General features: G+C 41.8%; 1 protein-coding gene across 4 annotated transcripts in view; it reads left to right on the top strand.

Moving 5' to 3' along the window:
• Positions 1-11,908, top strand: part of LOC107670499 (fibronectin type-III domain-containing protein 3a) — a 93,934-nt gene that overhangs the window by 22,966 nt on the left and 59,060 nt on the right. For 3 of the 4 annotated variants that reach the window (XM_016463139.1, XM_016463155.1, XM_016463129.1), the window contains exon 3: positions 10,519-10,594. In XM_016463139.1, coding sequence (XP_016318625.1) covers positions 10,519-10,594 — 76 coding nt within the window. Of the gene's footprint in view, positions 1-6,847; positions 6,975-10,518; positions 10,595-11,908 lie in introns of those variants that run through there. The other variant, XM_016463146.1, reaches the window with a different exon arrangement.

The raw sequence follows: 11,908 nt of genomic DNA, 5'->3' as shown, positions 1-11,908 counted from the left end.
TTATCTTTGTAAAATGGAACAGCTTCTTAAATAACTGAATGTGCACTCTTAACTTCAGCCAATCAAGCATTATATTATGATATTATGATAATTAAGCACTATTTAATGATAGTGTCTAGAACTAAGAACTAAAACTTGGTAACCATGAATGAATGCATATTTGTCTTTTTAACTGAACTTAGGACTGGTGGTGGTGTTTAAGATATTGTTGGTCATAGGTAATAGTAATTATTATTAAAAGATACTACTACTATTATTATCTGCTGGGTTCATGAATATTAATCACGTTGTCAGCATTCGCTCGAACTGATTTGCTGAAATCAAAACAGGGACGGTAATAGATGAGCGCCAGCCAACGAGAGCTGTTCGCGCATTAGCTCCGCCCACTGCCGAGAAACCAGAATATCTTCTGCTTGTTCTTAAAAGCTGAATAATTCTAAATTAAATCTGTTATTTTGACAGGAAAATACAACAAAGAATATGGTTTACATGTAGCGCGTCGATTCAGCATGGTATGCAAGACTCTCGCTCTCTCTGTTTGCATGTGTGAGAAACACAGTGCTATCAGTAAAGCGACGACGAGTCGTGCGCCTTCACACTAGTTTACGATACGTCAAATACAGGTGCGCTGCGTGCTACATACAGCGTGTTTATCAAGTGAAAATCTGTGTTGAACACCTCTCACACACATACTGGCATGTAAAATCTAAGAATTTATTAGCCAATGGCTAATGTTAGACATTATATAGTCGCCCAGGGTAAGATTTAGTCGCATATGCGAGTGATTTACTCGCAATGTAGAGGGTTGCTTCCGTATAGTGTGGAATCCGTATGATGCCTTTTGCTTTTTTAAGCCTTATCCTACTTTTCTTTTCTAGACAGTGGAAAGCAAGATTAAGATGCAAATGCTTTCTTCCATTAGGGAACAGGCAGATGTTGTCTGTCAAGATCAAGATATGCAAGAGATAGCATGATGGGTTTCATGTCACGCCTCTACAGCAGTTCAAGAATACAAATGAATCTTTACTGGTGCGAAAAGCCAGGACTAGCACTGGCTCAGTGTTAATTGCCACGCAAGCGTGTGCCCGTCTCTGTGTTTGTTTTTGCCCTTGCCATTTTTCTTCATATGTGGCCTTTTACGCCTACAACTAATCACGACCGTGGCGCCTCTCCAGGTGTGCGTTTGATGTTCACAAACAGGGAGAGCTCAAGCTAAAGTAAGTGTAACCTAAGTGACTCTTGGTGTTAGCTGGTCTGCGTGTCAGAGGAAAAGTGCTTGTGTAAGAGAGACTGGGTAAATGTGAGAATACGAAACTGACGGCAGGAGTTTTCTCTCTGAGCCCTGAGTCCCCGTGACCCGGACCGAGTGACACATCCTGGCGAAAACAGTAGTGACAATATGCCATGATGACTTATGCCTCTGACCTGACCTTTCCCACCAGACTTTCACTCAGCAACCGGGTTCCCCCCTCCCTCTTCCTCTGTGCTGTGTAGCACTTATGCATTTGACATCAAAGTTGAAACGAGGGAAGCTAAATATCAGTGTGGCATCCTCCTGGCAACACCGTTGCTGCTCTTTCATGAAAGCAAAGTGGAGTGCGTGCACAATGATTTACAGTTCCTATTCATTTCTCCCTCCTGCCTCGCCGCTCAGACTATGCCACCTATGTCTCTCCTCCATCCAGGTGCCCAGCTGTTCTCTTTATGGTAAAGATTTGGTGAAACCCTACTTCCTCCCTCCTCCCTGCAGCTGTCTGTAAGCACTGACGTCTGGCCTTTTACGCTTTCATTTATTTGCCTTTTCCTCCCTATGCCTCGGGTCGTTTCAGGTTTTTATGTGGTCTTCAAACACTTTGGTTTTATGTGCACAAGGCTTTTTGAAGCAGCAGTCAGGCTTACCTTAAGAGCAAAGACTCTAAGCAGGGTAGAATAGGCCACTCTGCAGGAAGTCTGTGCTGGATAAGAACAGAGTTGTGTTAGTTGTTCCAAAAAGCCCCTCATATAAATGGCTCTAAATCGACCAGAAAGCACTGATGTGTTTTTGATTCACTTTCCTTTTGAACTTGTACACTCTTTCTTGTTAACATAGCACTTGCCGCAGAGCAAAACTAATCAGGAAGGCGTAGCGAAAGCTTCTCTTGAATAAAGCTGACAAAACGTTTGCTTTTATTGATTCGTAAATGCAATTAGTGCTGTTCCAATACAATTGGATATCGATGTTATTTGTCCTCAGATTTTTCTTTATTCGTACATTCATATCATTTATTCTACAATTCAGTTTGTAAAGAAATAAAGAAGGGGAAAACTCTGAAACTGACATTTCCCAGTCAGCGTTAATTGTACGAATCACAGTTCTGGACAAAAATGAATCATGCTAGAGAGATGCCGAAACTGATTATGAAGGTTCAGACTTTCTCACCGAAACTCTGGGCCTTTCTTCACAGTTTTATTCTTGATCCAATTACAAAATCATTGTGCATCACAATGTGTATCATAGTTCCAACCATAAATTATTATTTTTTTTGTGTGAATGCATTAGTCTGCCTAATTAAACTGCTTTTTAGCACACAAAGAAATGACCCCCACCATGATGTGGATAATGAGGCTCTTTTATATTGAGTGCGTCAGTGGGGTGATATGAAGGTGAATAACCCCCACCCCATGGCTCCGCTTAACGCCATCCTGCCGTGAGGAGGTGGACTGAAGACACACAGCTGGGCCTAAGGCCAGAGCTGTGGGTGGATTCATGTGTAGTGGCCATGATACCACGCAGTGCCTGAGTTACGGCCGTTCATCGAGCCGTGCCCTCTGAAACCATAAAATGGCTGAACCAAACATCAATCTTTCCCTTTGTCCCCACATGTTACTCCTCCCTGTGCTTATTGGTGAACTAAGCAATGTTTCCATAGTGATGAGTTTCTGTCTTTCTCTCTCCCTCTCTCTAGTGGGTGTCTCACTTATCACCTAATAGGAGAAAAAAATGGACAATTCTTTGTAGAGCTGACAAAGTCATCTCAAGTAACAGTCTCCCATTCACTGTTGTGGAGCAGATTTCTCACTCTTGTCAGCACCATCATGTAAAAGGAGTTTGATCAATAGAGTGGGGTTGCTTTCACATAATGACTCCGTACAATGCTGCTTCTCTCCCATTCACCTTTAGTTCAGCTTCACCTGTACTGTGTGTCATGAAATACAAATTGCAGATAGCAGTCCAGCTTTGATGCTAGCAGGTTTTGGTTTGGGGGCAATATATTCCATGTAATCCTTCAAAGGTTAAGGACATACCTTACAGAAGGTTGACAGTCAGAGAGATCAGTTGCTTATAACAGTTTTGCATTTATCTTTTACTACTCAAAAGTGCTTCTTTAATGAGTGCTTTCCTGCTGTACATTTACATTAATTCTTTTAGCAGACACTTTTATCCAAACTTTATATTTACAAAGCATTCTCTTCAAATAGCTTTTTCTATAGATAATCACCTGTAATTACTTGTCAAATGCACTGAATAACGACTTAAGGTTATTACCATCAAATTCCTCACTGTCACCTTTATTTAAGCTGACAATGTTTAGCGGGAGCCTCTGTTTACCACATAAGGCTTTAGGAGAACAAATCAAGGAAATGACAACTTGATTTTTTTCTCTTGACTTGCCAATCTTACCAAAGGCACTGTCAAGGGAACCGTCATCCTCAGTAACCATCAGTCATATCGATGTTTTGAGGCTCTTTGCAATGTAAATCAATAATTCCTACAGTGTCACTGTAAGGCTCTTCTGCCAGAGCTCGCGGAGGTCTCTTGCTTTTCAATAGTTGCCAGAGGCCTGAGTATGTCTGCTTGACAATTCAGTTAGTATGGCATTAGCTAATGCTAAGAACAGAGGTTACAGGAGAAAGGAAGTAGTTTCAGGCTGATATTCTGTGCCATCTGAACCAGAGAAGAGTTGAAAATCACTAGCAATAGAGATTTGAGATTATGCATCCACCATGAAGTCATTTACCTGAGGCTATTTGAGCCCATGTCCCTATGGTTCTTGCTCTTTTCTGCATGGCACCGACATCTGGAGGCTCCTCTTCAACGTCACATATTACTGTTTCGTGTCAGCTCAGCTGCAGTGCCACGTTGCCACATGGTAAACAATTAAATAGGAACAAATAGTGAGGAACCTGAGCCCTGACTCATCGGAGAAGCACAGATGTCAGTTGCTAACAGCCGTGAACGCAAAGGCACCACTGGCCCATCTCCAGGGCAATAAAGCCAGCGCTAACCACTGTAGCTGTGTTTGCTAATCACTCTCGCTTCCCCCCCCACCTCCTGATGGCCTTGTGCCTAAACCTGGCAAGTTCAGCCTGGCCATGACGCATTAGAGAAACAATGTTCCCATCGCTAATCTTTGCTCGTCCAAATCATTGCCACTCTACCACCTGGATACTAAATCTCTTATCTCTGACATTTTACTGCCCCAATTTATAGTCTGCACATATTAAAGAAATTGGCTTCCAGTTTGCCTGAATATGTACAGATACAAAATAAATAGATGGACAACTTAAAAAGGTATTGTATTAGGATAAATCAGGATGAATGACTATTTAAATTAGCTTTAATATTTTAGCGATGATGCCTATGTGTGGAGATGCTTTTACCGAGCTATCTGTGGCAGCAACAGTGCCTCATGACTTGATAACTTCACAATGCAAATGTAGCAGCATCGTCGTGATGTTCTATAGCATTAGAGTAAATTAGGTGCAAATAATCAATTTCGAGACAATTACTGTCGAACTTCACATAGCTTTCACTGAGCCATGTCATTATGCGCAATCTATAGATCTTAGTTTTTTGTGAGGACTATGATACATTTTAAGCTTAGTTATTTTGCATATATGTTGTTCAATATTTGTCAAGGACACGTGAACAGGGTTTCATAAAATTTGTTTTAAACTAGTTAAATTATACAGGGTTTCCTTAACCAACCAGCTGTTCGAGCAACCCATCAACTATAATTTTTCAAGATGTGATTTTTGCATGTCCCTATTTCTTACAGCTTACAGAAAACAATCCTCTTGTTGGGCTAGTCTGGTTTTGACTGTAACAGACAGGTAGAGTAATTGAGAACTCAACAAGTATCTTCGGGATCAGCACTGTATCCCCATCATTCCCATCATAAGAGGAAGTTCTAGTCTAAGAAGCACTGTTTTTTGTATTTTGAGAAATGTCAAAGGAATTTGAGCCTTCTTTTACCTCCGTTCTGTGTTGAAGATTATAAAGGACAAGCTTAATTGATCTTTTTCAAAAAGAAACGGGTAGGTTCATATTATCCAGGGATGGCACTCCTATTTATATGTCTGTGTTTCACACCTCTCTTTCCATGCTGTCTCCTCCAGCGAGAGGACCAAAGCACACTGCTTGTAATAGAGGTGAGGGCTGAGGCTCTCCTCCACACCAAAGAAGCTGTTGCACTTCCCCAACTTCATCTCCTTGTACATCGATCATGGTATTAATAGAAGCAGCGTCTCTCTGTGAATGGAGTATAGAAAGAATGACTGATTCTTTCTAGAAGGGGAGGGAGGATGTGCGTGAGTGTCTGTCGGTGAATGAGCGCGTGTCGCTCTGTGCCCCCTCACTATTGTCGTCACCAAAGCAAAACGTAGAACAAAGGAGTCGAGGATAACTTGAGACCCCTATCCGTGTTTTTAATTGCTGGATCCATGCCAGTCCAGTACTTGGCACTACCTGAAGGTGTTGTCAAGTCTGGACGCCATCCATATTCACTCGCTTTCACACACATACGCTCGCCACAGAACAGTCACGAGTCAATGCCAGTGTGGCACAGGGAGAGGTGAGACTAACAAACCCTCGAAGGAAAGCAATTGCGTCCACTCGTCCGTGGCCTTCCTCCCTCGCTCCTTTTCGTTCTCCTCCTCCCCCTGCTAGCAGAACACAGGCGGTTAGCTGTCCTCCTCATTGGTGGCGCGCTGCGGACATCGCCAGGGCTTATTTGTTGAAGGGGTTGCCGTGGAGACTGGCGGTGGTGGTGAGGCAGAGTTGGAGCCAGAAAGAGAGAGAAGAGGGAGAGAGAGAGTCATCCATCTACTACAGAGAGAGCAGGAGGAGAGATTTACAAAAGAGAAAGGGAGAGCGCAAACATGGGCTTCACTCCTGTTATCTTGTGAACGGCTTCCAGCTAGCGCACTTAGGCGAGACCTCTATCCCTTCCTCTCGCCGGGGCTTTGCTTAGGAGGGTGAAGAGTTCACACAGGCCCCCATGTGTCGAACACAGCGCAGCCCTTCCAATCTCATGAGCACCGGGTGAAGCCGGAGAAGGGTGGCTCGGACCCCCGGAGCACAGGGAGGGTACCACATACCTTAAAATATCGGCCAGCCTGTTGAAGCAGCTGTGGCTGGATAAGAGGGAGATGCGTGCTACAGTAAGTGAAGATTCAGTATTTTTCATTGTCTAAAAACTGCATGCTGGCATAGGAAAGGGACCTGGAGAATGTGTCAGTAATGCAGTACCTATATGAGAGTTGTATCAGAGAGTGGGGAACAAGGATAACCAGCTGTGTTGCAGAACAAAGGAGTGAGCAAGGCAGAGCAGAACGAGTAATTGCTCGCTCGCGCACGCTCTCTCACACACACACACACACACACACACACATGTGAATGCAACAGCATGTAGCTCCTTGAACCTAATTCAATAAGACCTCCCTCAGCCACCCCCATCCTTGCGTGTGCTGTTGCTCGTGCATCACTCTTTGCCGCTGCGCTTGTGACCAAGCGAGAACACGCTCGTATGAGTGTGTGTGTTTGTGTGTGCAGCAGTCAAGGGATAGCTGGTGTGTCTCAGTGGCACTCATGAATGGGAACAGAGAGTGAGACGGAAGTAGAGAGGATGGCTGTGTTAGGGGAGACCCGCAGTTGGAGCCCCAAGCCGTGGGAGTTCAGGCGCTATAATTGTGACTTCCACCACAAGTCTGAGGTAAATAAATTGCACTTGCTACCAAATTTATTTTCTTTGAAATGCACACTGTGCTTATTTTTTTTTAGGTTAGGCTTAGAGGCTGAAATTAATTTGTGTTTGTCTCTACTGAGAAGAGAAATATTCTCTTCTGATAGACTTTTCATTGTTCTGAAGACTGCTGCTTTTGGCTTTTAGATGAGAATGAGATGTACGAAAGCTGGTCACTGTTGATTTGTGGCTGGGGTTGAGGTCCTTTCGTTCAGTTGGTTTTTACCTCCGGAAGGACTGTCAGTTCTTAACCCTCGGCTGAGGCGAGAGCCGCGTGTTCCTGTTGTTCTTGGCATGACACATTATTTGTGCTGTTTTGGCTCCAAGTTATTTTTAAGAGTTTAAATCTTTTGAGAACACATTTACATTGACTTAAAACAGACACTGGTGAAACAAAATGCTCAAACTCTTTAATAATCGGTATGCTAGAATACCTGATTTTATCGAAAGGGATATCTTTCTTTTTTTTTTTTGCTTTGTTTTTGACTGTTTTTGAATATTTCACTATGACATTTTTAGGGCTCTACACTTTCCTTGTGTTTATTCTACCTGTTGACTGATATCAGAGTGCATTTCTCAGTCTCAGTATGACATTTCTCACGGTTCATCCACACCTTTGATGTGACTCACCCCATTCCATATCGTCTTATGAGGAAGGCACAAACATTGAGACCTTTAGCCAAAGACTAGAGAGAGCTGAAAGAGGTGGCATATGTTTTAAAATCAGCCAGTCAGATGACTTCCTGCTGGAGGCTTTCAGATCAGGACCCCTGCTCTACTGAAATAGATCAGCGCTCCCGCTCGTCTCCGAGACAGATGTGTCATCAATAGTGCCTTAACAAAAGCTCAATGGAAGACTGACTCAGAGCGATTTCATGGAACAAGTGGTACTCTGATGAGCGCTGAACCTGCCTCTCCATCTCATTTCAGACCCATGCGAGTGACGTTGGTTTGGATGTCACATCCAGTGAAATTGTTCTCTCCACTGAATCATCATTCATCCTTGTAATCTAATGTCAGAGATTTGCATCCGGTCTATTAAATGGTGGAGTCCTACGTTGCCCTTCTTTGTTTTGTGGTATTGTAGAGGTCTGTTATTTAGAGAATAATTTTGGTGGTGTATAAATAGTGCATTTTTGTGCGAAAGTTTCCTGAATTCAGTCGATTGTTTATTTTCACATTTAATTACTTGGCAGACATATTACCAATAAGCAATTTAGAGCACATATTTGGAACTTAGTGTATATACTGTGATGGGATGAAAACAGCTAAAGCATTATTGACTAAATTGGTATATTTTTGAAGAGAATGTGAGTGGTCCTTGCCTATAAAAGTTTTTGCCAGGCTGCTTTTATAGCCAGTCCACACATGTAGCAACTTCCAACAAAACTAATATCATTGATTATTTTAATTTTTAATGAGAGCTGGCAACTTCCGGCATCACGAGCGACCATGTGTGGGCGTGTCCAGCAAATTTGAGAAAGATTTGAGTAAAGAGCGAATAATTTGTCATTTGTCTGTATCTATAAACATGGATATAATAAGAGATGCATAAAACTAATGGTTGGCAGTCTTAGTGAATTAAATTCGTACACTGATTTTGTCTGGTTAATGATATGATTAGGGCTGCAACGATTCCTCAAGTAACTCGAGTAACTCGAATACAAAAAATCAGTCGGCTTCGTTTAGTCCATTTACTGTAACTACACACGGAACACTGTGTTTCCCCACGGACCATTATTACTGACGCACAACCCGATAAACGCTAGTTAATGCTTAGATAGGTGTCGTATTCCCATAGGTAGATGGGGATCAGCTGAGAGTCAGCTGATGCGAGCTTGACTAACGTAACCTGCCAGAACTAACGCTACGCTAGATTTAGCTAAGTTTTGTGAAAGACTAAGCGCCATTCATGTTGATTGTCACTCTCTCTGTGTGACACACAGACACACTCCCCATACAGTTATGCATAAAAATACCACAGAAAAAAAGTTAGTCAATATCACACGAAGAGTGCCAGTTTTCACCTTTAAAAATCAGAATGATTACAAATGTGATATTGATTTTATGCAACAGTTCAATAAACAAGAAGTTAATATTAAGATACTTACGTTTTAGACACCATTGCCTATAGTGCTCTATTTCGCCAATAAAAAAATAATTCCAAACACAGCCACAGCGCTGTTTTGCGTATTGTTGCTGCCGCCGCCATGTCGTGGAGACACTGTGTGTTTCGAAGCGAAACTACTTTGTTTGACCTTTGAAATACATCAACTTTGCGCTGTGGATCGCTGGATCGGCTTTCACTGTACACAAAAGGCCTATTTCTTTCAAATATTGTTCACAAATCTGTCTAAATCTGTGTTAGTGAGCACTTCTCCTTTGCCAAGATAATCCATCCACCTCACAGGTGTGGCATATCAAGATGCTGATTAGACAGCATGATTTTTGCACAGGTGTGCCTTAGGCTGGCCACAATAAAAGGCCACTCTAAAATGTGCAGAGTGCAAGCAATAAATACGCTGTGTGTATAAACACACTTTAAGGTGTTCTAAGTGGTTGCTGGTGTGTTGGTTTAATGTTAGGATCATTTTTGCTTAAGTGCAAAGAGCCCAGTTCTTGCTATTTCTGTTTTTATCATTTTATTGTCAATGATATTCTGCAATGTTACGGGAGAGTTCAAAAGATAGTGAATTAGTTTTTGTGTGTTATTTAAATCTTCACTTTTCTTTTGCACCTTTTATGAGTGGATGATATTGCTAAAACTATGATGGAAATTGGTTGTGCTGTTTCACGATTCAGCTGTGTCAGATTCACACGTGATTCCCCTGAGCCGCAGTCATTGATCAGAAAACTGGAGTTTAGAGTGCCACAAAGGCAATAACAAATCCATTTTGATGACATTTCTATTGATTCTCAGATCTCAAAGGAAACACAAACATCCGTTTTTTTTCTTGTTTTAAAAAAAAATAAAAAAACAACAACAAATAAAAAGGGAAAATTTTGAATTTGCAGCACATTGTTGCCACCCCATGGCTGGTATGTATGTGTATATTCCTGTTTTTCCCTTTCTTTTTTTCTTTGGAATCAGAGCATGTTTCCATTTTCTGCTGCCCTCAGAAGTGGATGTGTTTTCATCTATTTGTGTGTCAGTTATGTATAGCCATGAGAAAATGAGGGTCATAGAAGCATGTTTGTGCCTGGCTGAATGATGACCGCTTTTACACTAGATATATTAGCCTGGAATAAAACTGAGCCACGTGGAGCACTGTGCTGACATTAGATGAGGTCAAGATAAGGGCAGAAGGAAGTTTAGTCCTGTTAGATTTTATTCATGGAGCCCTCACAGGTTGGTTCATTCAAATCACTACAGTTGATCTTTATTCATTGCAGCGTTACCTTTCATCCAAGCAGTTTATGCATTTTTTATGAAATAAGGGAATGTGTTGAGCTAAGATTTTTGAGGTGGTCTGGATAGGCTGGTTTCCTCTAACATCTTTCTTGCTTTCTTCAGGTAATCTTGGTGCAGGTAAACCCAGGAGAGGCCTTCACGATCCAGCGAGATGATGGTCAGTTTCAGTGTATCACAGGTACGTTTTTCCTCTTAGTTCCTCTTAAGAAGGATTTCTGTGTAATTTAACCCATAATTACATTAGTCTACGAACAAGTGGCGTTTCATTTTGCCAAATCACAAGTTCAGATGATTACCAGTCTGAGACTTACTGCGTAATTGACTGGAGTTAAAGTGCTGATTAATACCTGTAAATTCTTGTTATTGATTAGAGAGATTTGAAGCCCGTGTTATACTTTCCGAGTCCGCTAGGGTCCGCTATGGTATGTGTGATGTAAAAATCGTCATCGGAGAGTGTGCGCGGAGGCTCCGTGCGGACATCCGCGTGCCTCCCATTTTTTGTAACGGCGCAGACAAGTACACGCGGTCAGTAGACTACTGCGCATGCGCAGGCTGTGTGAAGAAGCCCGTTGCTACTCGAACCTGTACACTCCGTCGATAAAACAATATAAAGACAGCCAGATGTGCAATAACTCTGGGCAATTCTTTGTTCACATGTTTGTTTATTGTTCAAGCCGATCTACTATGCATGTATGGAACACTTCCGCGGAGCGGACCATCAGCGTATGCTTTCGGAAATATAAATACAAGTAGTCCGCGTCCACGCTGTCCGTGTACGCGTCCGGATTGCTCATGCGGAAAGTATAACACAGGCTTGAGTCTCCTTTTTCCCCAGATACTTGAGGGTAAAATTTTTTCTTTTCATAACACCCACTGTCCCTAAATGCCTTCTCTAAAATGTAAGCTATACTGTAATTTTTCTCTTTAATCTAGTGTTTAGATTTTCATGGAATACAACTAGAATTTTCTATTTTTAGTAAAGTAAAAACGGGTATGCCCTTATAAAAAGACTTTATTAGGTCCCAGTTTATGACCCTGAGAGTGATTTGGAGCATCCAAACATCTAGAAGTCCTTAATTTTCAGTAAGAGTTGTTTATTTGAGGCAACATGAGTGACCGAGACCAATGCAACAAGGTTGAGTTTAATTTTGTTCACAAGCACAATGACACGGAGTGCAACCAGTGAATCTAACATGATACACTGCTCTATCGACCTTGTTTTGCAATGCAGAATTAAGCTATTTTCTGTCAAATGTGTGAGAATAACAATTCGTTAGCCACTAACTAGATAAATAACAAAGTGCAGTATTGTCTTGAATTTTTTTTTTTTGTAATTAGCCAGGAGTCATGTTTTGATTTCTTTTGGTTTCTATTTTTGTTGGCGTGATATAAAAAAGAATCAAGCAATAAATCAAATTTTCAAGGGTATTCTTTGTGTGTGTGTGTGTGTGTGTGTGTGTGTGTGTGTGTGTGTGTGTGTGTGTGTGTGTGT

This window comes from Sinocyclocheilus anshuiensis, unplaced genomic scaffold (assembly GCF_001515605.1).
Source record: "Sinocyclocheilus anshuiensis isolate Anshui unplaced genomic scaffold, SAMN03320099.WGS_v1.1 scaffold513, whole genome shotgun sequence".
NCBI lineage: Eukaryota > Metazoa > Chordata > Actinopteri > Cypriniformes > Cyprinidae > Sinocyclocheilus > Sinocyclocheilus anshuiensis.
Note: the sequence above shows the minus strand (reverse complement) of the source record. Positions and strands in the feature narration are given on the sequence as shown.